Below are 26,737 nucleotides of genomic sequence, written 5' to 3'. Positions count from 1 at the left end.
ACTATACTATTTCTATCAGATGGATTCCCCACCGAAGCTTAACTACTTGGTGCCGGCTGGCTTGGTTCATAACAGAGAGCTGAAGTTATGAAAGAGTCGAGGCAGACTTGTGTTCACAGCCCCGCGATCAAAGGATCACGCGGACAAACAAACTGATAAGATTGACAGGGTCCGAGCTGCCGCCGAGGGAGAGTGTGACTACAAGCGGATTGGAGGAATGCATGCGAGGTCTCTGAATTCGGGCGAAGGCGTAAATTGGTGCCCAACCCCGCAAAATGACTCATCCAGGAGTGAGACCTGTGGGGTATTTAAGATCCCGTCAGCCCCCTTTCTTCCTCTTTCTGTCGGTTGTGAGTTGTTTGAGTTGTTGTTGTTAAGAAGAGGTTGGTTATGGAGTGGATTATATGTACGGTCGGAGATGTGGACTCGTGTGGTGGGCATGGTGCGGCTGTGGAGAGGTTGCAGGACACAGAAAGCAGGGTATGAATGACACCTCAATGATAACCCTCTTTGGCTTTCCTTCCAAATTCCATTCTAATAGTGGCACTCTATAGGGCGGTGGTGCGGATGGACGGTCATCTGCGGCATATGTGGGTATCCCAAAGGACATCGATGACGATGGCGATGATGGGGGCACGGGTGACTTTGGTGGTACGGGTGGCTTTGGGATGACAGGGAGCGTATTGACTTTTGGAGCTTCTTTGGACAAACAATCTGACGAAAGGGCTGAACGGTTTTTGAGGTTGATGGGTAAGTGAGAAGGCACAGTATGCGGAAAGAAGGTAATGAGCCGGGTGGGTGGTTCACTCTTTCCTTACACTGCAAGCGGTGGAAGGAGGCCTTGACCTCTTCCTTCTCTATCCTCCCTCCTGTTCTCTCATCATCCTTCTCATCGTTACGAATAGCTTCAACAAGTGAGCTTAGTTGAATCAATCATCCTATTCTCTATCATTCCGAATCCTATTCCCGGTCTTTTGTCTTCAGTACACGAAGTGGACTACGGTATCCAAGATAGCTAGGACCGATCCATTAGGGCAATATAAGACCTAAGTCCCATTCACATTATCATCTCTCTACGAAGCTAAAGGCGTTGGAATCGTACGCTATGGATGGAGTCCGCTCAATAGGCTTGACTTCCATCATAACTTGAAAGGGCATATAGTCAGTTCTTTTGCTGATAAAAAATAAGATAAGCTGCTGTACCTGATCTGATCATAGGAACAGCAATTCATAATATTCTCCGTCTAGTGTATCTATTACTTATCTGGTCCAACAGAAAGATGCGATGCCAGCCTCCGCCCTGCCCCGTCTTTTAGGGCTATGGCAGTCTTGTGATTAGTGAGTAGAGATAGTGAGGCTGTCAACGCAACTGTCTCAGCGTCCCCACGACTTCAGCTCTGCTTACCCTCCATCACCAGGCTTCTCATCATTAAGGCCATGCACCGACGAAATCTAGCAAAACTAGAGACGACTCATGATCCTGAGCATCCCGATACTCTTATCAGTATCAGCCAGCTTGGTTCAGTACTTGCACGACAGGGAAAGTATAAGAAGATCGAGCCCATGCACCAACCGGCACTCCAAGGTTCCGAGGAGATCCTTAATCCTGAGTATTCTGATACTCTGACACCAGCATACACAACCTTCCCTTTATTCTAAAGCAACTTAGAAAGCTCTCAGACGCTTAAAGCCTTCTTAAGAGATTTGCAGACCTCCAGAACCAAGTGTAAGGCTCACAGTATCCCCACGCGATATCCTCGACTTATCCACTTCGTGCTTGGAAGACAGCACTAAGCCAATCGTCAGAGAGTCAGCAGCCACCTGCGCTCTCAGATCATTCGCCTTGAAACCCAGCTTCAGGACACGCTTCTAGCGATGATTATATCGCCTCAGGTTCAAACCCTTTTGGCCGAAAACGCCGGCTCTTCATGAATTTCTTCCGCAGACAAAGATGTGCGGGATGATCTTATTTTTGTCCTAGTCCAACCACGACTCATGATCTAGCACCTGTCACAATCTGATGTCGTAGCTGTTATTCTTCGCGCATGCCCTTCACATATTTCGCACTGAGAGAGATCTGTGTATCGGAACACACACAGGGTAAAGTTAGGCTGAAACGGTAAGGAAGTTCCGAAACATGACATAACTTGTTAAGTGATTTGTTTACGGTGTTAACCGTATAAGGCCTGGCCTCGGTTTCAATGGTTTGGCAAAAAAACTTGCAATGTTCTGGGTGGGTCGGGCGGTTGTGCAAGGCACTGTAGGCAAATAGATTATACTGGTGGTCAAACGACAAACTCCGCAGGACAAAGTGACTTAATGCATGCAGAAGCGCGGCGAGTATGATGTTACGATGAAGTGCGATGGCGCCTACGCGGACCTGATGGACGAGGAGTGAATACAGTGGCGGCTGCCAAGTGCTTTGCAGCTGAGAGTGATGATCAAACATAGCGAGTAGCTGGACAATTAAAATGGTGCGGTAGTCTAGCTGTTAGCTCTCTGTCCACTGCATGATCCACTGCTTTTCAATAATCGCTTTGAAGTCTAGGCCAATGCCGTCAGGGAATCCAAATCCAGTAGTTGTATTTCTCAATGGTTATGGAAATCCACCTTGGCTCAAAGGGTATAAGAGCTTGAAGTATTGTCTTTCACATGAAAACCTCCTAAGTGTGCATTCTACTCCGTAGTAGGTAAGTGGTATGCTTATCTGCTTCTACTTATCCTGGCGAACGCCAAGTGACTTGACTTGTAGCCGGGTCGTCTCCCCATACTGTACGTAGAAGTCACGTAATTCTGGGACATTCATAAATACGTCACTGAGAACGCGGTTATGGCTTGAAGATGCTCTCTACCTAAAAAGTAGACTTGATAGACACTAGATTACACAGAAGATTCAGAATCGAACAGCTTTAGACTGCCATCCAGCATGACCGGTCTTATCAAAGTTATATCTCCGGCACAAGGAATCCCAGTCTAGTACCACAGCGCCTTGTTCCAGAACACGCTGCGGGCGTTGGCCAGATCGTCCTGGGTCAGGTACATGGTGCTGTTGAAGACGAGCTGGGTGGCGGTGTAGGAGCCGTTCAGGTACTTGGGCCAGTAGAGCTTGTCGTTGGCCCACTTCGTGTTGGGGTTGCCGGTGAGGACGAAGGAGAGAAGGTATTTCTGCATCTTGCGCTGTGGGGACTCAAAGTATTAGTATCGGGGGTAGGCCTGACAAGTGTAGCGAGATGAGGGGAGTGGTACGTACAGCAACGGTGGAGTCGACGTCGGAGTCGCTGGAGATGGCGACACCTGCGCCAGAGGAGCTGCTGCTGCTGCTGCTGCTGCTGCTGGAGGAGGAAGAAAGCGAGTAGGTAGAGTACCCTGTTACAATATCTGTCAGCCTCTGGGGTTTTTAGGGTGCGGTAGGCGGAAACATACAGTAGTAGCTTTGGTCAGTGCCGTGGGTAGCCTTGCTCAGGGCGACCATCGCGTTCCAGGTGTTGTTGTTCATGGCTTCCGTCAGGGCGAAATTGTGGGCGGTCAGATCGAAGGACTGTCTCATGTCTGCGAACCGGAGCGCCTGGCTCGAGTAGCTGGAGGCAGGGTACAGCTTGAGAGCCTCCTGGATGACGTTGTTCGTGATTGAAGGGAAGAAAATGCGGAGGTTCGTGATGATGTCCTGCTCGGAGGAGATGGTCGTCTCGCCCTCGTCTGTCCCCGTGTTGGCTTCATGCTGCTCGTGGGAGATGACCACGGGACCGCTAAAATTGAAGTGCTTTTGGTACAGCTGCGCCTCGTACGTGTCCGCCACAAAGTCGCCGTCCACCCGGGGCTGGAACTGGTAATCGTAGGCCTCGTAGACGTCGTTGGCAGCATCGGTCAGGTTGGTGAAGGCAACGCTGCGCAGACAGTCCAGGTCGCCGCCAGTGCAACCGACAGCCTTGGAGACGTTCTGGTAGAACGCTTCTCCGTGCTCGTGACCAGCACCGGGGACGAAACCCGGTGACATGATGTAGGCACGGCTAAAGAGCTGCTCGGCATGGCCGGCAAAGCGGGTCATCTGGAACAGGGGCATGGAGCCACCAGCTGAGAAACCGACAGCGGTGATCTCATTGGGATTTCCACCGAAGACGCTAATGTACTTGTGCACCCACTTGAAGGCGTGCTCAACGTCCCACAGGGCAGTATTGGGAGTGCCACCCTGGTGAGCCAAGGAGGGGCCGTTCGCCAGGCCGGTGAATCCAAGACGGTAGTTAGGCGCGACAAAGATGAAGTCTTTGGAGAGATCGAAAAGGCCCTCGGGCGTATTCTGAGATTTAGATCCTGCAGTGAAACCACCTATATTGCCGATTAGCTAAAGCAACGGTGAGGTGGCGCCAAGCGGAATATCATACCGCCGTAGGTCCAGAGCATCACAGGCAGGTTACGGCCTTGAGCATCAGCCGGAGCCCAGACGTCCATGTAGAGACAGTCTTCCGTGGATGCACAGTCTACGTCAGACTCGGCAAGACTGCCATTGTTGATGGCCGTCTCAACAGGAGGCCATTGCGGCTTCGCGAAACGAAGATCGCCAGTAGGAACCGCGGCGAAACGAACATTCTGGTACTTGTAGTAACCGATTGAGCTGTTTCCAGCAGCAGGAGCGAGGGTGCAGTAGTCGAGAGTAACAGTGGCGCTTTGGGACGATGAGGTGGCAGTAGGAACAGCAGCAACAGACGCAGCTGTGCCTGCCAGAAAGAGTGCAGTGCTAAACGAGCGCATGGCGATGATACTCAAGAGCTGTTGGGATAAATGCTTTGTACCGGTAATAGGGAATGAGGACTAATGCCCCTTTTATAGACCTGCCCAGGTTTCAAGGGAGACCTTAAATGTATGGAACAAGATGTGTAAGCGGAAGTAGGTGCGAGAGGACATGAGAGTCAGGTCTGCAGTAGACTGCATTCGTCATCAAGAAGACGGGAAACCCGTTCAGGTCCAAGAAACATCCGTACGGCTGGTGGAATAGCGGACACATAGGAAATGAAAGCATGTCCACCAAATTTGACTAGAATCCACAAGCATCGATCTTCGTCTCAACTCTAAGCTGGATTGAAATAGGGTTGACCCACATGGCAGACCCACGTTCCGCGTCTCTGCACGGAAGTCAACCAGACGATGGAGTAACAAGAGTCGAAACCACGCGGCCGATTCTCGCTGTAAAACAGCTAACTGGCTCAGGCTTGATTGCCAAGAATTAGAAGGTTGATCACCTCTATCTTTACTGCTCAACCTGTATGATGAGCGGTTAAACACTTATACGCAGAGTAAAGCTCGCGTCCGATGGCGGGAGCCTGGATATTCTTCAATCTCGGTGTACAGATTGCCCGCTCGAATATCAGGGCTTGTCACCGCGAGCCACGCAACAAATTCGTCGCCATCCTGGGCCAGTGGAGATTGCCTGGGACGGTATCGATTGAGCGCGAGTTTCTGCCCAGATTGTCTGGTCATGAGTAAAGCACTCTTTCCGCATCCGAGTGTCAGTTTGGCCTAGGCAGAGCATTTCAATTGGGAAGTATGAATAGTCCTGCGCTGTCTCGTGAGGAAATAAAGTCATGGCCTTGTAACCAGAGCATAGCCTGCATTAGGGGGCAGCTGCATGTGCTGCAAGGGTATGAGACTTTCTTCATCGGCACAGAGGGCTTTTTTCTATTTGGCTTGATGATTAGATGGCCCTCAAGCACCCCCATCGCTCCTGTACCACACTATTACCAGCCTTGTGGGTCTCTTGTGTTGGAGGTGAAGTCACCTTTTGGCGGGGTGGTCCCGGCTATCCAGCACACCTTCGAAGCGCATCTCATTAAAGCAAGACTCTGTTGTATTCCCAAACATGAGCTTTGTAAGCTTGAGAAGTAGATGTCGGCGTAAAATGGTCATTAACAGCCTGTCGTCGCCTACTTGCATATTGCAAGAGAGAGCCCTCGGTCAGACGTACTAGGTCCGTAACAAACAGCCAATATCTGGTGAAATCACGAAAAGGCATTGCAATAGTGTTATAAAGTGCTCCAGTTGAACTTGATAAAGCGTAGGAAGCTTAAAGGATCGATTCATATCGTTGCTGCTTTTGCAAGCGTATGACCGATCCTTAAGCCTTGGGGCAAGTAAGAGCGTAGGGTCTTGGGGTAGAGGTAGAGCTAGGATAATGACAGAACAATATCCAGAGTCCATTCTGATTCACTGTTCCTCAGGCATCCTTTGCAAAAGCAAAGTCGAATAGTACATCCACAGTGGTTGTGTATGTATATTTCGTGCAACGCACCTGGCCAAGTCCCGAACGATCACCGGAGAAGTTTCCGGGCGTAGTGAAGGTACGGTGGAGGATAAACCAGCCACTCACCGCCACTCCCCATCAGCCACCGATGACATATGACGATGTGCCGCACCGCCACCCAGGCCTGATAAACCGACGGTATCAATACAGCTTGTGCCTGTTAACTTATTATCGGGTTCGATTCGATCCCCCGCTCCTTAGCTACAAAAATAGTGTCTCCCCCAGCTTTTCCTTAATTCCGGCTATTAACTTGTTTCCTTTCACTGAATTGAATCTTTTTGCCTTGTCCCTCCCTGATATTACGCTTTCTCGAACACAATCGTCATCACCGAAAAGAATCCAGATCATTCCATTTCAGTATGGTCATCGGTCTACTCATCCTGTCCGCCATCCCCACCGTAGCGGGGGTGTCTCTCGCCTCCAACGAACAGCGAAAAGCCAACGAGCGCAAGAACGACGAGCGTCGCATGGCCAAATTCTACATCGATGTCGCCGCGCCACCCCACAATATCGAGGATCCGGAGGTACATGGCAGACGGGTGGTTTTGCGGGACTTCAAGGTAAGTTGTCGTCGTTGACAGTCAGCGCCCGTCCGGTTTGAATAGTTAGGCTTGCTTGGAATCCTGTCTTTCCCCGTACCAAAGGTCGTCGCGCTTCGATATGAGCTAGCTAACATTGACTCTTACTTTAACAATCAAGGTTTTTCTTGATGACCCCGATCCCACGAAACGAGAAACCCCCGCGCATACCGCCCAAGCATTCTACATCGAGTACCCGGAGTTCGATCACATGAAACATCTGAAGCGCGGGCTCGGCGTCGCGACGTCGATCTCGGACAATCCGCCGATGTTGGGGTGGATCTATGCGGATCAGGACACGCATGAGCTCAAGTATGGGAACCGGACGCAGAGTTGCGAGCATGTGATCGGGCCGTGGGATTGGGTCGACGATGAGACGACCTTGACGCTGGAGGGGAGCCGGCAGTTTGTTGCGGTCAAGGAAGACGACGGCTCGTGGGGACTGTACTTCGACCGGGATGGGGATGAGCTGGAGGGGGTCTTGGAGGAGCAAGGGAAACTGGACAATGAGTACTTGTTGCTACGGCTGAAGAGGAATTTGATCGAGCAGCCTGAAGATAAGAATAAAAGCAATAATACATGAATTCTAAGAGATCAAGAAAGGGGTTCGCGAGGTGGGGGAATCGTAAGCGAGTAGTTTGATTGGAAAATTTGCTTTTGGTACAGGGATGGGCACTAGTCGTCGAGACCATCCCAGGCCTCGTTGTCGCTGGCAGCATCTGCAACGGCCGATCGTGGGTCGGACTTTCTGGTTCGGCTGGCTTCGATTGCGCCCTTTCTCTTGTTCTCCATCCGTCGTTCGTAACCACTCTTGGTGCTGATTCTCGTCTTCTTGTCCTCTTTGCCGTCCTTCTTGGATTGTCGGGCCTTGACACCGTGCTTCTTCAACTCTTGCTTGCTCTTCTTACTGAGGTCGGGGAGCGCGTCCAGCAACCATTTTTGTACAGACTTCTCCTCCGTTGTCCCGCGTAGTTTTTCACTGACGTTGATGACATTGGCGATACTCTTGACATAGGGAATATCTTCCTTGGTGTAATATGTCACTGCGATGCCGCCTTCACGGCCCGCTCTGCCTGTTCGTCCGACACGGTGGACGTACACGGCGGCGGAATTGGGGATATCGTAGTTGACCACACCATTGATGCCTCGGAAGTCAACACCACGAGCTAGCAAATCGGTCGTCACAAGAATCCAGATCTCGCCCTTGCGGAACAGTCTCATGATGTCGGACCGCTGGTTGTCGGACAGATCGGAGTGAAGAACGGCGATGCGCGAAGAGCCTCCGGCTTCAGCAGGAATGTCGTAGCGCAGTTCGGAATGGAGGGCAATGGCACGAGGAATAGTCTGGGTGAAAATGAGGAAGGGGGGTCGAAGACGAACATCCGACGCCGCTGCTGCCGCAGGGTGGAGGAGTTGTCTGAGACCCAGCAGCTTTCCTTGCTCTGTTGCGGCATAGACCAGCTTGTGTTTGATGTTCGGGATAGCGGAGTCCTTCAGTCCCACAACGAGACGGAGGAGAGGATACGACTTGGTCGTGCTCAACATATCTTTGCGCTCCTTGATGGTAGATTTGGCCAGGTCTTCGATGTTTGAGCCCATGGTAGCAGACCACAGGCTTGCCCGGAGATCAGGGTGCGTGCATGCTCGCCAGATATCGAGCGTTTGCTCGCGGAAGAGAGGGTCTAACAGGACATCGGCTTCATCCAGGACAATGTTCCTTACCAAAGGCAAGGTCGCCATGGGCTTGGTCTTGTTTGCCGAAAGTGCATTAACCAACATCAATGGCGTCGTGACGAGGATGTCACTCTTGGTAACGGGGGCTTTCCCCTTGCTGCTCTTCTCCGTCTCTTGCTCCTCGTCCTCGGATCCAGAAGATTCCTCCTCACTTTGCTCATCCAGAACATCCTTAGCGTCGGCGCCCTCATCGTCGCGTTCGACAACGCGCATACCCTTCTTCATCAGAGTAATCTTGACACCAGTTCCGAGCGCCAGTTTCCGTCCTTCATTGACGATCTGACTGGCAAGCTCCTTCGTCGGAGCAACAACAACAGCGAAGATACCACGCTCCTCCTGCTGCTGGTGATGGTGTCGAACAATCTTGTTGATGACGGGAATCATGAAAGACAACGTCTTACCACTGCCCGTCGGCGCCACCACCAGAAGATCAGGCTCGACAGTGCCCGTCGTACCCGCCTTCTGGGCGACCGACTGGTCCCCCAGCAACAAAGGCAAGCTGCCCAACTGAACCTCCGTGGGGACCGTAAACCCTTGCTCGGCGATGTTCTCCGCCAGCCGGCGGGAGATGTTGTACCTGGTGCGCAGCTCCTTGAATGAGACCAAAGGTTGCGGGAACAACTGGCGTGCCTTCTTCAGCTCCTTCTTCGTGAGCGGTTGCGCCGACGAGGAGCTCTCGTTTTCTTGCTTTCTCTTCTTCTTCTTTTTCTTCTTGGACTCATCCCCCTCCGCCGCCGCCGGCGCTGCCGCCGCTTGCTGCACCTCCTCCAGGTCCCGCATGTCCGTGACCTTAATCTTGTGCGTGTTCAAGATCGTGCGCCGCTGTACTTCATCCATCGACTCGCCCTCTTCCTCTTCCTCCTCCACCTCCTGCTCCTTGGCCGCCGCAGCCCGCTCCTTCTTGGCCGTCGAGGCCGAGCTTTTGCCTGCGCCGAAGAAATCTAACCCTGGCAGGTCGTCGTCGTCATCATCGTTCTCCGAATCCGACGCCGCGGCCGGCGCATGGGTTCTCTTGCGCTTTTTGTTAGCGCTGGCACTGAGGCCACCATTCTTCCGCAGCAGTTCCTCGGCCTCCGAGGCGTGGAACAGCTGGGGGGTTTGCGCCTTCCCTTTAGAGGGCAGGGCTGAAGAGGAGGTACTACTAGCGGTACCGGTCTTCAATTTGGTCGCTCGCGTCAAGAGCTTGAAGGCATCCATTTTTTGGGTCGCGATTTTACAGGACCATGCGACTTGGATTTTAGTAGGCAAAATCGAGGGCTCGAGAATATGCGCGCCTCTTTGTTGCTCGTTGTTATTTGAAAATGACCGTTGGAGTTGGTCAGGTTCCTCCGCGGCTTTTTTTTGTGGTTGTCCGGGAAAAGAAAAAGTTCGATGTTCCAATTCTCCCGCACGGGCCAATCAGAGAGGGGCCTGACCTCTCTTCCTGAGGCTTCGCTTTCGGTTTGTCCAACACAGAATTTCACAATCGATGGTTAGTTTGTCCATGCTACAGGATTATGCTTAGTGGGCTTGATGGACAGAGGAAAGTAGGGCAATTCAGATGAAGGAATGAGATACGATGGCGAGGTTGAACAGCTCTCACAGACGCCGTACATTATCATATGGCGGTTATCTTTGTGGGCCTATCGTTCTTATCTCCTTGATATCCCTTTCGTGCTCGGAATCCTTGTTGCAGCCAGAATCTTTCTACGAGGGTCGCGATTTTGTTGATCCGGGGGACTGTCACTTTCCAGAAGGCACATGTAATTCAAAAAGATATCTAAGAACATTCGAGCGCAGGTGGAACAAGTCTATCTTCTAACCGGACGCACACACTTCCAGCAAGGCTTTTGATACCCAAGCACTTTTTGGAAACAAAAGCAAACATGTTCCACTGACAGAGAAAAAAAAAACAAATACACCAGTCACCTCAGACAACAGTTGAATTCCATCGTCTATCATACAATAGTACAGCGCACAAAGGAAACGGGGGGGGATTGTTTGTGTAAAAGGGAAGGAAGACAGGCTAAGGCACAACTGCGTGGTATTTATCTAATGGTGTCCGGCGTGCTCAGGCTCTCCCCGGTAGCCGATGATGTTCATCCGACCGATCATCTCCCCGACGGTGAAAAATCCGATGACCTCCGCGGCGGTGACACCGGCGAAAGCGAGCTCCTTCTTGTTAGCGTTGCGGATCCGGGCAATGATGTTCGAGGGGGCGAAAGCGGAGTTCGTGGGGTTGCGGATCAAGGGCTCGAGGTAGGCCTGGAAAGTGGCGACGTTCCTAGATATCGTTGTGAGCAACAATGCCTGTGGTGCTTCTCCGGGGGCGCGACTGGGTCTGGGGAGCGCTTACGGAGGAGTCATGTTCTGTCCACGGAAGACCAGCTTGGCGAGCTCGAGACCGACTTTGCTGTAGTAAACAGTGGGGGGGATCATGCCTATATTGCAAAGTTATTTGATTAGCAATGGAAAGATCGAACATGGGGTATTTGTGATATCCGAAAGCATCCTCTCCACATCCGGCTATGGCGAGCAAAACCACCATCGCACTGACTGTCGTACCACAGCAGCCAGGAAGAAGAAAGAAGGATATATAGCATCTAACGGCCTGGGGGCAGGGGAGCTCGCTTACTCTCGACGAAAGAGATGACCTTTCCGGTCCTTCCACCAACCTTCTTCAGGGCGTTACCGAGACCCTGAGCAGCGTTGGAGATGGCAGGACCAGCCGAGGATTGAACACGGGAGAGGCCCTCAGAGGCCTTGGAGGCAGTGGAAGAAGCAGCCTCGCCAGCCTTGGAAGCGGCTTCCGAGGTGGAAGAGGCGTGTCTGACTGCGGTCCTGCGAGCCAGGAACTGCGATTGCCGGAGGACGGCACGGGACGCCGGGGCGGACATCTTGAAAACCCTTGGAAAGAAGAAAAGACGAGAAGGGGAGGAAGTGACTGATCGAAGTCGCTAGATGGAGGACGAAGAGGGTCCAATGGCGGGTGGTTCAAGAGCCGGAGACGTTAGATCGTCGCGCAATTGCAGGACCAGAATCTGAGATTTGAGGTTCGGGAAGTTCAGGGAAGAGCCTCCACTCCCGCACCACGTGATCCATGACCTTTTATGCCTTGTTATAGTCCGCCTTCATCTGGTTTATACTCCGCCTTCACTTGTTGGATCACTTCAGAAACAATTAGCACTGGTGGCATTCGATCAATAGAATTTTGAACTTTATGTCGCTGACAACAGTCTTATAATGTCTAAGACTCAATGTTTTGGCACTGATGAATTGGAATATGGTCCCTATGTATAATACAGGGATAGTCCCCAGAAACTGCTTCTCTCCCCACCTGATGGCCTTACAGAGTTCGCAGGTTTGTAGTCTCTGATATCACTTGAAATCGAGGTCGTGGATTAAGTTACACTACCCAACTACACATCAATCTGAAGCGACCGATAATTCTTGGTAGGTTCGACCATGAAAGGCCAGCTCATCTGTGCATTGGACAATCATCTTTACAGCAAAACGTGCTGTCAAAATTTCCCTCGCTCTATATATTTCGCAGTTCTTCGGCTCTGTTGCCCAATATCTTACTAGTACTGTCGACACGCACTAGTCACCCAGTCATTCTGCCTTAAACGGTACAGACTCATTGGAAGCTCATTGAAAGCTCATTGAAAGCTCATTGAAAGCTCATTGAAAGCTCCCAGTCAAATTCTGGACCGAGAGCTAAAATCACCAAGTGCTATTGCACGGATGCTATATACCAGCTTCTGCGAATTCGGTCTGTGCATCCCGAACATACACCCTGATACTGGGGACCCTTTTCCGACCAAACAGAAGCTTTACAGAGCCCTGCCACCGGAGCCCTATTCTTCTGACGTGGAGCAGCATCTGTTTGTTAAATATCATACTCTAATCTTTGCTGTTGGCTGCTTTACGGGCTGGCCCTGTCTTTCACCCCGTGCGAACAACTGGACTCCTCAACCATCTATCTTAACGCCGATGCTACTTTTGATGGCCACTCACCTCACTTAGCTATCCGATCAAACAAGCCTAAATCAATTTCGATGGCTATAGACTTTTCAAAAGACGGCAGCATTCGCATGTTTTCGTTCCTTACAATGTATGATCGGCACGTTTTAACAGTATTGTGGGCATCTCAATGACTTGGGCAGGATGTTGCCCTAGAGAATTTATTGTCGCCCCACGACTGCTACAAGGCTGAAGTAGAGCCACCTCAATACAGATCTGGCGAACACGCAAGCCGTCGTGCAAAAAACCATGGATCACAGGGTCCAAGGAAGCCTTACTTGTCCCTGGCCCGTTACTGTTGCCCACTCCTGTTGGGACGATGAGACGGTCTGTCTACATGCCGCTTAGTCATTGGCTCGCCCCGAGGCCCCCGACATCGCACTGTGGCTGAGACTGATTGATACTTAGACTACGCGTCGGCCATTTAGAGCCATACTTGGTCACGGTGCTGCGCCTTAAATTCTAGACTCTTATTGAGACATGGATTTTACGCTGATAGATAGAGCTCGATTGCGATGAAACATCGGGCGACTGCTCCAAGAATCCCTCTAAGAGCATGCATACCGCCCCCATTGTCCGCATAAATTCATTTCCCCAAGGTTTTCACATTATACGGCTCGACATTCTGGAATGGGACGACAATTGGCTTAGCCAGGCTCCTTTGGAAGTCATTCGGTCGATCTATCGGTCTAGTAGGCCGCAGAAAAATGAGCATTTTCACTCTATATATCTTGGCAAATTTGCCGAGACATCTCTTCTGCGAAGCTTTTTCGGGGCAAGCTCTACAGCCAACAACACCCCCCTTTTTCCATGCATGAATATGGTGCTATCACAATAGGTCACCATGCAGACAAAACGGTATCATCCTGAACTACATTTGATGATTCTTCAGCCCAGTACGTCATGAAACCTGGTCGATAGCCACAATCATCTATGCAGTGGACAAATTGTCTGCCTAACGGAGTATACGTACGCCTCGATCGGATGGATCCACAACGATGACCCTCACCCAATTCTGGGCCGAGAAGAAGAGATGAAAGCTGCGACGACAACGCACCAATTTGGACATTCGAACTAATTGAAGTATGGCTCGCCCCATACTCGGTGTGGCGCGCCGTAAATAGTAGATGTCAGACAGCTCGCTGAGTGGTCAACCTTATAGCGAGGATCCATTGATTCCCTCTACAACTTTCTAATACTCCCCTTTAAATTGAACGCCGTTTCCCTTTGCTGCGATCGCCTCTCTTTGTCCTAACTCACCACATCACAGATACATACTCATACCTAAACAACAAATCCTCGACACCATGTTCGGTGACAGTCTCTTCAGCTGGTTCAGCTCGTCCAAGAAGGAGGAAGCGCCCCAGACTACCTGGGACCCAAACACATTGACCATGGTCCAACCTCAGAGCCCTGAGTCTCCTTCCACCAACGCTGTTGTTGCTGAGCAGCCCGTACGTGGGACCACAGTTCCTCCGCAATTGATCAGATTACAGCTAACGCCATGCGACATAGACGCCCGATAATCAGATGAACATGCATTTGCGTGGTGGCGGTCCCCCCCCTGGGCCTGGCGACGAGTAAGCGACCAATGGTCACTGTATACCCGGGACTATGCTGACATGCTTCATAGTTGTTGCTGCTGCCTTGACTGCTTCTGCTGCTGTGGTGACTGCTGCGGTCCCGATGGGCCTCCTGGTGGCTTTGGCGGCCCTGGTGGCCCTGGTGGCTTTGGCGGCCCCGGCGGTGGTCCTGGAGGCCCTGGAGGCCCAGGAGGTCCCGGTGGCCCCGGCGGTCCTGGGGGGTGGTAAGAAGGGTTTCGACCCGACAGCTATATTGCGCAACCTTTCGTCGGTCCGAAACCGATTCACCCGATCTGTGATACCATATTGATTGTTGGTTCTGTGGCATGGAGGGGGAAAGAGGTTCATTGTCGGGTCTGGGGCCTCTCCTGTTATGGCCCAGAAAGCGAGATGGTTATGATGTTGTTCTATGTCTTGGTATATATTGGGTTGGCTGTTGATGGTGTTGATTTCATTGCTGTATAGATATTCTAGACTGCTTGCAAGCGAATCGTTGGTCTTCATGCGAATGCAACTTTGTCGCTTCATCTTCATCTTATCTTGATCTATTATCTACTTTTCGTGTTGAGCTCTTCGTAAACTCGCTGTAGTGAGCATTGGAGGGTCAATACTTGAAGTATTTAGAGATGGAAGTTTCCCAAAGTGGCACGAATGGAGAAGTACTTCGATGGTCACATAGCCATGTACAGTTGTGCAAAATGATGCTGCCTAGCTAGGACCAAAGATTCTCTGCCTTTAACTGAGGGAAATGTAGTATAGCAAAACTGACTATATTCGATCACCCAATTCAAGCAGAATGCCTGATTTCAGTCTAGTATCAAAAGCATCATGGTCACGGATTTCAGCGTAGGGCTGGCATCTGACTCCAGCTACTTCGGCATTGTCTCGCACACAGGGTAGGTACTTGTCTAGGTTATAGCACGGATAGGGTATATTTGAAAGTCGGTCTACCCTGGTAGCCTGCGGGCCGATAGCTAGGTTCATACACCCCGTCCTGGGGATGAGAACAGGCAACTTGGAAGATCGAGGAGATCTGGGACTGGCAGTCTTGGACCCATGAGCAGAATACCAAGGTCAAGAGTTATTGCTGCAATGCTGTAAGGATGTTTCTTCATTTCTGTTGACATGTTTACAGCAATTTGATTGCCGCATAACATGAGCACAAGAACGTCATGAGCCAACTCAGACTTCACGCCAATTTACCGATCTTCTTTACAATCCGCCTCTTTACCAGCTTGTAACAGTCGCCTCGTATTAGCCCGAGTTGAACAGAGCAGATGATCTGTGTGGTGGAAGAACAATCAAGCACCACTCGCGGAGGACCCGTGCCAAGAGGACTGGGGAAGCAGGTTCATGCACCTGCATGTCTTGGAAGGCGGGGAAACACTGGGGAATACCCACAACCACTCAACTACACTGGTCACTCCGCCGGAGGACCTGCAGGGAACCAACCTGCTCAACTCTTGGCCCTGTACCCTATGCTCCTCCCCACGAGAGCTCGGGGTAATTCCTATCCGGCTCGTTCTATACACAATGCACCTTCACTCTGCTTGGCGGGCGGCGGGAAGAGGGGATAGTTGGACCATAAAGATACAGCGGTACCGTATCCAGTCCAATGATTCCCATTCAGAGAGCCAAACCGCATCATGTTGGCATCTCTCGTAACTGGGTTGGCCTTGGGCTTACTATCGTCCGCCTCGCCGGTGGCCCGGTCAAATCCGAAGCCACCATTTCTAATCAATGTGGACGATGAAACGGCTATCATTGGAAATGACTTCTGGAATGCCACCATTGGTCGTCAGTATGGCACCAAGCTCTACTATAAGAATGTTGACCTTGTGGGTGACGCTTGGGGTCACTATGTGTCCTACAGTATGGCCCCCCTTCCTTTTCTCCTTCGTCCGCGTTCATTGTACCTCTTAAGTTACATCTAACCTTTTGTTAGATGGAGCCCAAAGCGACTTAAATCTTACCAATGCCCGGATACACAAAGTCACCGGCGACTACACCGATATCGTCTTTACCGCGACAGAGGGGGAATTCCATTGGGTCCTGACACCCACGTTGACGGGCGCATATCAGTACTTTGTGAACAAAGCCTTACCTACTCTCGGTGAATTTCGTACGCTCTGGCGGCTTGCAAACGATAGCTTTACCCACGGGTGGACAGACGAGAGGAACGAGGCGCTGCCACCCCTCTCGGACATTGTGAATGCCGTCAAGATCCAGGATGAGACTTGGCAGCAAGCTGACGGCACCTACATTACAAAATATGATTTTGCAACCTTCTTGCCGGTAATTGAAGGGCAGTCCGCTCTCTGGGGACTCTACGGGCCGCTGGGTGGCCAAGAGGCGAGTGGCGAGCAAGTGGGCTCGTGGTATATTCATGGGGGCAAAGACTATCTCAACGGCAACCATCTGAAGCAGGAGTTGTTGGTGCACCGGGAAAGTCAGACTGGGGATGCGGTGCAGCTAAACATGATTCATGGGACACACTATCAGGCCGTCAGCAGCGACGTGTTCCCAGAAGGTAAGACCTGGGGTCCGTGGTTGTGGTACTTGGTAAGCTTCGCCCACAATGCTCTCCGTATCCAGCGGCTTCAACATATCTGACAATTGTGACAGAATGATGGCTCCATCGAAGATGCGGCAACTCGCGCCAAGCAGGAGACTGCGGCTTGGCCGTACGACTGGATGCAGGATAGCCATGGATACCATTCCCGCGGCAGTCTCCGAGGACGCATCGTGCTCTCCGACGGCCAGGCTGCGAGCGGGGCGGCAGTCTTCTTGGGTGATAACCAATCCAATACTAGCACGTTGGACCAAGGAGCTTGGTACTACTACCGGACCTATGCCGATGAGAACGGGTATTTCACCTTGGAGAATGTCCGTGAGGGCACATGGGGCCTTCGTGTCTTCGCTGCTGGAGGCGACGCGGCAAGCGGTGTGACCACTGTCCTCGAGAAGAACGACATTTCTGTCCACAGCGGCGAAGCCCTGTGGCTAGGGGACGTGACTTGGGCTCCGCAAGGCCGCGAAGTCATCTGGCAGGTTGGGGAGGTCGACCGCAAGGCCACCGGCTTTGCCTACAGCGGGGCTCCCCACGAATTCGCGAGGGGACTCAACTGCCCAGCCAACCTGACCTTCACCGTGGGGAAGAGCCAGAGTAAGGACTGGTGCTTCGAACAGTCATCGCTGGGTACGTGGACGGTGGAGTTCGATCTTCCCCGCAACTCGACGTCCCAGGGACGGTCAGCGGTCCTGTCAGTTGCGCTGGCCGGGTTTAGCGCAGGGAGTTCAGCTACGGTCTCGGTGAATGGGATTTCCGTTGGAACGATCAGCTCAAGTGTTCTTGCTAGTGACCCTAGCAGTTATCGGTGTGGCACGTTGGCGGGGGAGTGGCATCTGCTGGAGTTCCCGGTCACGGCAGCTGCGCTTCGCAATGGGACCAACTCCGTGGAGTTCACGATCACCAAGTCGACGCTGTTTCGCGGATGGATTTATGATAGCGTGCTGTTGGAATGGGTATGAACTGAGTGAAGGCATTGTCGAAAATACTTTTACTCTCTATTCAGAACTCGTTTTTGGCACCGCCATTGGACTCTTCGGTAAAAGTACTGGGTTTGTCGGCGTAGTTCACGAAGTAACCTGCGAAGGTTGGAGACATGCAATAGAAGGGTTAGATTGTATAAGACTCCAAGGTAAACGGGTTTTGCGTCCATAATATCCATCTATCTAGCCTCTTACTTTTGGTGTTTGAATATGCAAATTGTCTGCATATGAACCTCTCTATGCTCCAGGCTCCAGCACAGGTTTCTGCCATGCGTGACTTTTCCGGTATAGCGCTGCTTGTGCTTGGCTTCAGAATTGAGAGGATGGATCATTTTACTGCCTCTCTCCCTTTCCCTCAATCTCACTTCTTTCTCCATCCACTACATGTCTTGTTTTGACTGTATCGACTTAGTTCCAGTCTCGAATCGATTTTCACACTTGTTATCCTGCCGCATCCATGGCCAACATCACTGACGAAAAGACAATGAGACCTTCGCAAACAGCGACTCCAAATGAAACTCTGCCAAAGGGAACACCGGAATCCTTTCTCTGTCTCCAACGCAGTAGGGCTCAAGACCCAGTTGAAAATTGTAGCAATCGTTTTATATGCATAGATCTGACATTCAGGAGGTCTACTTCCGCAGATACGTCAACGCCGCGACACAGAGCGCGTCCATTCCCGTATTCATCGTCGGCTGGATCGCCGGAGCAAACGAGGCTGAATGGTTGCCAGCAATCTCGTGGAGGCGATCCTTGCTTTCTGCCTCGTCCCACACCTCCGGATCGATACCGCCAAAGAACCAAAACGAGCATGGACGGCCCTGGCTGGTGCCAAGGATCGAGAAGTCCTCGCTAACATTCGTCCGAGGTGTATCGGCGTCAAAGCTGTCTGCGAAATGCTCCGCGAAGCAAGAAGCCAGCTCCGCTGTGACTTCCCTGTCGTTGATCGTGGGTGGGAAGTGTCGGGTGGGCGTGAAAACCGGAGGCCGCGGCGAGCCACTGGCCATGCACTCGGCCTCGACGATACGCTTGATCGCGGCGAGGATCTTGTCCCGGGTCTCCACGCTCACCGAGCGGAAATCCACGCCCAGCTCGGCGGTGTCCGAGATGACATTCTCCGCCTGGCCTGCCTGCAGGCTCCCGACGGTCACGACGGCCAGATCACTGGGGTCGATCTCGCGGCTCACGATCCCCTGCAGCCGCACCACCACATTCGCCGCCAGCAGCACCGGATCCACCGTCTGATGCGGCAGGGACCCGTGGCCCCCACGGCCAAACAGCGTGATTCTCAAGCTATCCGCCGCAGCCATGAGGGTCCCCGGGCGCGAGCCCACGCTCCCCGCGCGCATGCGCATCACATGCTGGCCGAAGACATAATCCGGCACGGGGATCCTGTCGTACAGACCGTCGTCGACCATTGCACGGGCACCCTCCCCGCGCTCCTCGTCCGGCTGAAACACCACAATCAGCGTGCCACTCCATTCGGACCGCATCCGCACTAGCCGTTCGGCTGCCGCCAGCAGACACGTGATATGCATGTCGTGACCGCAGGCGTGCATGGCCGGCTTCTCCGCGCCGCTGGCGTCCTGCATCGTGACCGTGCTGGCGTAGGGTAAGCCTGTGATCTCTTGCACGGGGAGAGCGTCCATGTCCGCCCGCAGAAGCACGGCCTTTCCCGGCCCGTTGCGCAGGACCCCGGCGACTCCGTGGCCCCCGATCTGGGTGTGGATCTCGAAAGCATCCCACTGTGCGAGATGAGCTGCTACCCTTTCGGCAGTGGCTTTTTCTCTCTTAGAGAGCTCGGGGTGCGCGTGGAAATGCTTGTAGAGAGATTCGTAGGGGGTTAGGTCTAGGGGGTTGGCGGCTAGGAGCTCGGATGGGGTATCGCGCGCCATTCTTGGGGGGTGATCTTTGTAAAGTGGAGGTAGAATTGCGGTGGTTGTTAGCAGATTTGTTGTTAGGATAGGAAAAAAGACGATGACTCAGGGGCAGATTACAGCTTCTATATAGACGAACAGGCAGCGATCCGACTAGCGCCGGGTGAGAAGCGGCACAGGCCGAACCCGACACGAGGCCGGCGGGTCAGCTGCCAGAGCGGGCATAGTGACGATTTTGCCCTAGAACAGTCTGGCAGCCAATTCCCTTGTAGAATTCTTGAGAGAGGACGTTAAATTGGATTAATTGAATGGTTCTTCAGTCAAGTAGCTATTGTGTAATTCACTGGTGGTAGGCGGCGCCTACATTGCAGAACTTGGCCGGCGGCATATCGTCCATATTCACACTGTATGATAGCCCTAGCTTATTGAATATTCTCAAATATCAACTTTTCCAGTCCTGCTCTCCTTCTCCTCTTCTCTCTTTTCCAAAAGCTCCTCCAGCAAGCATCTCTTCCTCTCATACTATGTGTACGTTTACAGAATCCAATCAACATATCTTCGGTCTTTGATACACTTACTCCATCTTGTCATATCAAAGGTCTCCTATTATACATGCTTTGCTCATCCTGATAATCTTGAGTATCTCCCAATGAGCTAGGGAGAGACTTCATATCAGAACGAATTTATTCAGCAACTAGAGACGTCTCTGTTTGCTAGGCTACTAGTACCTCCAGAATCAACCTAGCCTGCCGACTGGCTTCAAACCAAGAGCCAAGTTGTACGGCCACGGTTCTATGTGAACCAAGCAAGAACTCCCCTTCTCGGTCTTCCAAGTCTTGTGTCGTGAAGTTGACACCTTGACACCGATCCGGGGTCTGACTTTGAGTCCATCTACGAGTTCAACTTCGACAGAAAATCCCCAGCTGATTCTGACGCACTTTCGGAGACATTGGCCAATATGCCATTCAAGAAAAGGACCGGCGATAAAGACGAGAAACAGACAAAAAGGTCCAAGTCCGGAGCCGAAAATATCGCCCTACCCGGCATGCCACCGCAATATCCGGACAGCCTTTTCCTGACGCAGTGGGCGAGTATATACTCGATGAGAAAGGATCTTTGGAGGACATAACGAGTCTCAGAATTGAAGCCTCAAGCATCTAGGCTGAATTTGACTTGGAGATCCTCCATTTGCTATGCCATCAATGGACGGAGTTGAGGAGGATGCACCAGGTTTTTACTGAATCAGACAGACGACCCAAGGTTATCAGTCTAGGCAAGGTCGTCATGAACTATTCAAGTCACCGATCTGGTCTAGATGTGGCGCATATCATTCCCACTATTCTACACCGAGCCTGAGCATCTTGTCTCCACACATGACTAATGCACCTAGGGCTGGGCCAGACAGTACATCAAGTCCTAAAGCCTGACTGTGTGCGCATCTGCTTCTACATTTGGCACCGTTGTTACCAGATAGGTTAGATATAGTATCGCTGGTTCTCACGAAGCGGAATCAGCCCGGGCACTGGAATCGACCCAAACAAACAATGGCTAGTCCTGTCGAACTTGAGTGAACCAGTGCTCCAGCACCCCGAACAAGAGCAGGAGGCAATTTTCCTCCTCAGACGGAGACCATTTCAGTTTCTAGTGGGTCAAGGAGAAGCATCCGAAAGGCACCGAATCAAGCTTTGGGAGGAGATATTGGCTAAGGCCCTACATACAGTACTGCTGCGTTGAACTGCATTGGCTACGGCCAGAACATCGGCCAAGAATCCCCAACCTTGTTTGGGGATTATGCAGGGAGGTTCTGGCAGTGACGACTTCAAGGTCATTTCGGGGGTATTCATGCCATCCATATGTCGGATTTGGGGTTGATACTGGCCGACGATCTCTCAAAAAGTTGCACGTGGTGCATTAGCCCCCCTATTCGTTGGTGGGAAGGACACCATGCCATCCATTGCTCCGTCTGCTAACGGAGCAAACTGATTCAAGAACTCGAATAGGCTTCCGCAAATGCGGAATGATAAGCGCGTGTCTGCAGTGGAAGCGCAGCTGAGGCTCTATAAGCAGATTCCAGAACTCTCGGCGCGTTCAAAGCTCTTCGCATTTTCACTGGCGAGCACTTGACTATCACGCAGCAAGTGCTAGACATGATGGAAGTCAAATATGGTGATTAGGGTTTTGTTTCACGACCAAGGTTCCGCCGCTTGCTGGGCGATGAAGCGGTGAAAGCTTGATCAGATCAGAGAGGCCTTCAAGGAGAACTTCATGTTTTCGCTTCTTTCAGTATTGGAAGGTTCGTATAACCGACATCCAGAGGCAAGCCACTCGCTGGGGGGGGGGGGTACAGCAAGAAACTAGTCTGGGACCCCGACACTCAACTCTGTCAGTCAAACAACAGTTCATAGCTTCTAAGATGCTTGTGACTGGATAGATAGTTATACTGTCGGGCACTTTATGCCGACTGAGATAGTCACAAGACAAAGATGGAGTGATGCTAACTATGGTTGCGGTCTCGCTAAGATGCACCGGTACGACCACTTCTTGTTGTAACATGGGATGGAACTACAGAGGAGTGGAAATGATCGAGCACTAAGTGGGCTTGGTGCTGGTACTGCTGGAATGAAGGGCACGTGGCTTATCTATCTACCTCCGAAATGATGAAAGGGTTTGCATCAACCTCAGTGATTCGGATGTCGACTAGATAACAAATTGGTTCCGCCTTGACAGGTAATAATGACGAATACGGGACAACGTTAGCCATGACGCATCTTGAAAAGTATGGGACATATAAGGATTAGACTCTATAGTACCGTGCCTTTTCTTCTCCATCGTACTCGCCCTCATCCAGATCGTACACCCTGCCTGAGACCCGCGGCTGGCAACAACCAGCCGTCAACCCCTAACAAAATGCCTCTATCCCTCCTGGAACTCCTCGAGAAACTGCTCGGGGGAACCGGCAGCCGGAAAGCAGCACAAAAGCTCCGCCGTGGCAGCACGAATGGCAATCGCGCAACGTAAACGAATTGATATTAGAATACATCGAAGCGGAGACCAAGCTGCGCTTCAACGTCCAGCGAGAAGTCAGGCTCCAAGCGGAGCAGAAAGCCCTTTTAATCAACAGTAGTAGCATCGACGACAAGAAGACAACCGCATCGATGGTCTCGAGGATGGAGGCACTGCAGAAAGAACTGCGCTCGCTCTCAGAAGGCATTTGGCATCAGGAGCGCAAGTTGGACATGGTTCACGCTCGCCTCGGTTCCCTCCCCCTTCGACGGGCCCTGGTCAGCTGCTGCAAGGACAAGGACTGGTACTTGTCGGAGTGGATGCGGACGGAATGCGCCCGCCGCAAAGGCTGTTGCGCGCGGGAGTGCGGCTGCTGTCGGCGGACGCGGAGTGAGCGGCGGCCGCAGCATCGGGGCCATTGCACCGCGGCGTGTGCGTGCTGCGAGCAGAGCAGAGGGTTTGCGGTCACCGGGAAGGACGCCTGGGAGCCGATGCAGATGGCTCTTAGGTCGAACCAGAAGACGTTGAATCTTTATGCGACGCGGTTGAGGGATGCTTATTTCTTTGGGTTGTGAGGATTGACATGCATGCTTGCTGCGCTTCGGTTCTCTTTGGGTTCTTTTAATGAATTGCTCTTCGAGTGTGTTATGCAGATTGCTTCCATAGATTGCTGAGACTAATAAGATTCGTTTGTCGGATATGCAAAAGTCCGTGCAGGATAGAGTTGAGAACAGACCAATTGACGATCCCAACATCATATCGCGCCGGATAACAGATTGTGGCGGTGCATGCAGCGAGCATGTGGCGGTGGCGCGTGGCACATGCGGGGACCCTTGCATGTGACGCGGTCCTTGAAAGGGTGATATCATCGCATCGCCCATGAGCGAGCGCCTTTCCCTTCCCCCCCTCCCATCAGATTACTAGGCTGGCGCGTCCAAGACCATTTTTTCTTATTTTCTTCGTTGGACTCTCTTGCAACTTTTTTACCATCACAAAGATTTTCAAATATTTAAGCACAATATCAAGCCAACACCAGAACTAGAAGCGTTTATCATTATCTGGTTCATCCTCCACGCGCGCAAGTGGAGTAGACCGTTCCATACTTGCCTTGTCCCACCCACGCATATCCCCTCCCTCCCTTCGCATCCGCCTGCGTCCCCTGGCAAACGGCTCCCTTTTCCACATCCTGCCTATTTATTTATCTCGCATTTCCTGAGATCTTTTTGCTCCGACAAAGAAAATCAAAACTTCACTTGATAACATAATTCAAAGAATATGCGCTAAGTCCCAATCATGCAGCAATTCAAGACCTGGAGGCGTGCGTCCATGCGACAACAACAACAACAACAACAACAACCACCTCCCCAGCCCCATGACCCAGTACTGACGGCCGATGATGAAGCCTTTCTACGCGGGATCATGAATGATCCTGCGAACAGCAGCCAAGAGCCCGCCCCACAAGCTACCGAACTGAATCGCCAGGCCTCGCCTGTCTCGCCGGTAGGGACGGAGGTCCAAGAGCCTCCCGCAGCGCAGTCCCCGGTGTCCCCGGTGGAGGAATACGGGAGAGAGCTGGGGGAGGAGGAGCGCAAGGCACGGGAGGCTACTGCTTCTACTACTGAACGAAATGGGAGTACGGCTGGGGCGAATGCGCCAGAGGCAGCAGCAGCATCCAAGGTTGAGAGTTCCTCGCCGCCGCAAAGGAAGGGCCCGTGGAATTGGCTGCGGCGACGGAGCACGGTCTTGAAAAAGGTACAGTATGCTCATCATGCACTTTGGTGGGTCTTGTATGTGTATTTGCATATTGACAATTACCCTTTCAAGGAGACCGAAACTACGAATGAGGCGCCTACCAAAGCAGACAACAAGCCGAGCGAGGCCCAGCAGGCCGCCGAGACGGATCAAAGTGAAGTCGACCAGGAGAAGGAAGATATGACAGAGATTTTGGAGCGGCTGAACCTGGCGGCAGAGAACAATCGCGTGTTCTCGATGAGCAATGAAACGCGGGAGTTGTTGCGCAAGTTCACCCTGATCTTCAAGGACCTCGTCAACGGCGTGCCCACCGCCTACCATGACCTCGAGATGCTGCTCACCAACGGGAACAAGCAGCTGCAGAGCACGTACTCCCAGCTGCCCGGGTTCATCCAGAAGCTGATCCAGAAACTGCCCGAGAAGTGGACAGAGACTCTGGCGCCGGAGGTGCTCGCGGCGGCCACCGCCAAAGCCAGTCAGAGCGGCCTCAGCGTCGAGAATGTGGGCAAAGCAGCCGCGGCCGCCAACAAGATGGGCATCAAGGTGCCTACCTTGAAAGAGCTGGTGGGAAAACCGGCCGCGCTGGTTGGGATGCTACGCTCGATCGTGGCATTTCTCCGGGCTCGATTCCCGGCCGTGCTGGGGCTCAATGTGTTATGGTCGTTGGCTTTGACTAGTAAGTTGCCATTTTCATCCTACATCATAGATTATCTCGTCACTGACTTCAGCAGTCCTATTGTTCGTTCTTTGGTACTGCCACAAGCGCGGCCGTGAGGTTCGGTTGGAGAACGAGCGTTTAGTCACTGAAGAAGAGATCGAGAAATTGAATGACGAGAATTCCACGGATCAAGACAGAATCCGGGCCACGGAGACCTTGACCACCACAGCGCCGCAGGGAGCGTCTGCCGCGGAAATCCGACAGGGGATCGAGGAGGCACAACATGCACGCCATACAGCAGCCGCAGCCACCAGCCCCGCTGCAGAAGATAGCCAGAAGAGTCAAGAGAACGAGACCCCCGAGGAGTCGTCAATCTCGAAACCTAAACGGAGCAAGTCCAGGCTTTCGATTTGGACCAGGTCCGAGCCGAAACCGACCACCCCAAAGATAGAACCATATCCTGGCACCTGAATTGGATAATCACCTGAGGAAGAACGGCTGATAGTCACGTAAGAGAGAGTTTTTGTCACGAATATCTGTTTGATACCATCACGTCTTGTGTATTTGTTTGGAGTTTCAGGTTCTCTTATCGCTGAGTCAGTTCACAAATCCACTCATATACTGGCCACCTGGCCTTTTCCCTTTCCTAAATCGTCTTCATGTCCCAAAAAAAGATGAGATGATCCGCGGTTGCGTAACGGAGCGGGCAGAAAGATCCGAGATTGCGGGCGACTTGTCTCCGGGTGGCGATATCTTCCCAATTCTTTGTGAGAATCTCGATAGTTATTGCCCGAGGACCCCCAGCTCCGCTCCCTTCGACAGAGGAGGGTCGACTTTCTCGACGTATCATGTGACCACATAGATCGAGATAGTCATGATTGCCTCAATCTTCAGCAAGGGGCCGCAGACCTTACTAGTGGGTAGCACATGACCTCAAAGTATCTGCAAGCTTTGACTAGAGTATCTTCGATGTAGTGTAGGGACGGCTAGAAGGCCAAATTGACGCCCGCCCATTGATACGATAGATCCATGATTGCGGGGTGCAGGGCCCCCCATTTGGCACGAGAAAAAGTCGTCGTCCGCATTGGCCAATGGGGCTCTGCGTTAGTTAGTTGTGGCGGAGGGTGGATCGTGTAGTAAGCCTGCGCTCCACCCTGAGCTTTTCTAAAATGAATCTAGTGCCTGGAAGATTGGTATTACGGGTACATGTATGCAGTATCGGTATTGTACCTTTGGCCCATGCCCATGCCCGTCCCTCCCCCCCCCCCCCCCAATGCAAGATCTCAAAATCTTGTCATTCAAAGGGGGAGACTCGAAGCTTTGTTACTGGAATGGAGTTAGGTTCTCGTTGGTAGCCGGAAAGGAACGATTGGACTTGGGAGATTGCGACGCAAAGTCATATGGGCACCGATGTTTGAAGAATGGTTCAGGAAGAGCGATGGAAAGATGCCAGATCTACGGAGGACCTCCGTACTGCGTTTGAGAACGGAGATTGAGGTGCTAGTTTACACAGGGGAAAGGGTAGGAGGGGCATGCTGCTCGTATCATCTTGATATGTGGTAGAGTAAGTACTTGTTTCCTTATCCATGGCTGAATGGGTTGCACGTGGTCTTGTTAGGGGTGGTCGGTTTGTTCAATTGCCGATGGCCTCCCTCCTCCCCTATGATTCTACAGGACTCGAGCCCACTCCTGCTGAGAGAGCCAGA

The 26,737-nt window shown here is 52.1% G+C and overlaps 9 protein-coding genes across 9 annotated transcripts; 5 read left to right on the top strand and 4 right to left on the bottom strand.

Moving 5' to 3' along the window:
- Positions 1-2,833: 2,833 nt before the first annotated feature.
- Positions 2,834-5,172, bottom strand: BO82DRAFT_333316 (alpha/beta-hydrolase). Its single transcript, XM_025633212.1, has 4 exons — positions 4,380-5,172; positions 3,424-4,323; positions 3,251-3,366; positions 2,834-3,177 (listed from the first exon to the last, which is right to left on the bottom strand). The coding sequence occupies exons 1-4, from the start codon at positions 4,744-4,746 to the stop codon at positions 2,974-2,976; spliced, it is 1,587 nt and encodes a 528-aa protein (XP_025493056.1). The 5' UTR covers positions 4,747-5,172; the 3' UTR covers positions 2,834-2,973.
- A 1,479-nt stretch (positions 5,173-6,651) lies between these two features.
- BO82DRAFT_280940 (uncharacterized protein) lies at positions 6,652-7,453 on the top strand (the record flags this gene model as incomplete). The annotated part of the gene is made up of 2 exons (XM_025631321.1): positions 6,652-6,852; positions 6,992-7,453. 2 exons carry the CDS (start codon positions 6,652-6,654, stop codon positions 7,451-7,453), a joined length of 663 nt encoding a protein of 220 aa, XP_025493055.1.
- Positions 7,454-7,499: 46 nt separating this feature from the next.
- Positions 7,500-9,931, bottom strand: rok1 (RNA-dependent ATPase ROK1). The gene has a single exon (XM_025641351.1). The coding sequence runs from the start codon at positions 9,799-9,801 to the stop codon at positions 7,546-7,548; it is 2,256 nt and encodes a 751-aa protein (XP_025493054.1). The 5' UTR covers positions 9,802-9,931; the 3' UTR covers positions 7,500-7,545.
- Positions 9,932-10,329: 398 nt separating this feature from the next.
- BO82DRAFT_353470 (F1F0 ATP synthase subunit g) lies at positions 10,330-11,607 on the bottom strand. Its single transcript, XM_025634963.1, has 3 exons — positions 11,219-11,607; positions 10,940-11,024; positions 10,330-10,867 (listed from the first exon to the last, which is right to left on the bottom strand). The coding sequence occupies exons 1-3, from the start codon at positions 11,478-11,480 to the stop codon at positions 10,636-10,638; spliced, it is 579 nt and encodes a 192-aa protein (XP_025493053.1). The 5' UTR covers positions 11,481-11,607; the 3' UTR covers positions 10,330-10,635.
- A 2,306-nt stretch (positions 11,608-13,913) lies between these two features.
- On the top strand, positions 13,914-14,417 carry BO82DRAFT_363930 (uncharacterized protein; the record flags this gene model as incomplete). Its single annotated transcript, XM_025636920.1, has 3 exons — positions 13,914-14,060; positions 14,122-14,186; positions 14,240-14,417. 3 exons carry the CDS (start codon positions 13,914-13,916, stop codon positions 14,415-14,417), a joined length of 390 nt encoding a protein of 129 aa, XP_025493052.1.
- Positions 14,418-15,835: 1,418 nt separating this feature from the next.
- Positions 15,836-17,720, top strand: BO82DRAFT_382763 (putative rhamnogalacturonase; the record flags this gene model as incomplete). Its single annotated transcript, XM_025637959.1, has 4 exons — positions 15,836-16,112; positions 16,183-16,484; positions 16,542-16,751; positions 16,815-17,720. The coding sequence occupies 4 exons, from the start codon at positions 15,836-15,838 to the stop codon at positions 17,718-17,720; spliced, it is 1,695 nt and encodes a 564-aa protein (XP_025493051.1).
- A 178-nt stretch (positions 17,721-17,898) lies between these two features.
- On the bottom strand, positions 17,899-19,687 carry BO82DRAFT_353467 (M20 family metallopeptidase). Its single transcript, XM_025634962.1, has one exon. The coding sequence runs from the start codon at positions 19,634-19,636 to the stop codon at positions 18,374-18,376; it is 1,263 nt and encodes a 420-aa protein (XP_025493050.1). The 5' UTR covers positions 19,637-19,687; the 3' UTR covers positions 17,899-18,373.
- A 2,838-nt stretch (positions 19,688-22,525) lies between these two features.
- BO82DRAFT_431451 (uncharacterized protein) lies at positions 22,526-23,277 on the top strand (the record flags this gene model as incomplete). Its single annotated transcript, XM_025640702.1, has 2 exons — positions 22,526-22,632; positions 22,743-23,277. 2 exons carry the CDS (start codon positions 22,526-22,528, stop codon positions 23,194-23,196), a joined length of 561 nt encoding a protein of 186 aa, XP_025493049.1. The 3' UTR covers positions 23,197-23,277.
- Positions 23,278-23,574: 297 nt separating this feature from the next.
- On the top strand, positions 23,575-25,697 carry BO82DRAFT_353466 (uncharacterized protein). The gene is made up of 3 exons (XM_025634961.1): positions 23,575-24,373; positions 24,446-25,049; positions 25,105-25,697. The coding sequence occupies exons 1-3, from the start codon at positions 23,915-23,917 to the stop codon at positions 25,500-25,502; spliced, it is 1,461 nt and encodes a 486-aa protein (XP_025493048.1). The 5' UTR covers positions 23,575-23,914; the 3' UTR covers positions 25,503-25,697.
- The last annotated feature ends 1,040 nt before the right edge of the window (positions 25,698-26,737 follow it).

The sequence above is a fragment of the Aspergillus uvarum genome (genome assembly GCF_003184745.1).
Source record: "Aspergillus uvarum CBS 121591 unplaced genomic scaffold BO82scaffold_20, whole genome shotgun sequence".
In the NCBI taxonomy this organism is placed as follows: domain Eukaryota; kingdom Fungi; phylum Ascomycota; class Eurotiomycetes; order Eurotiales; family Aspergillaceae; genus Aspergillus; species Aspergillus uvarum.
This window is presented reverse-complemented; position numbering and strand designations above follow the sequence as displayed.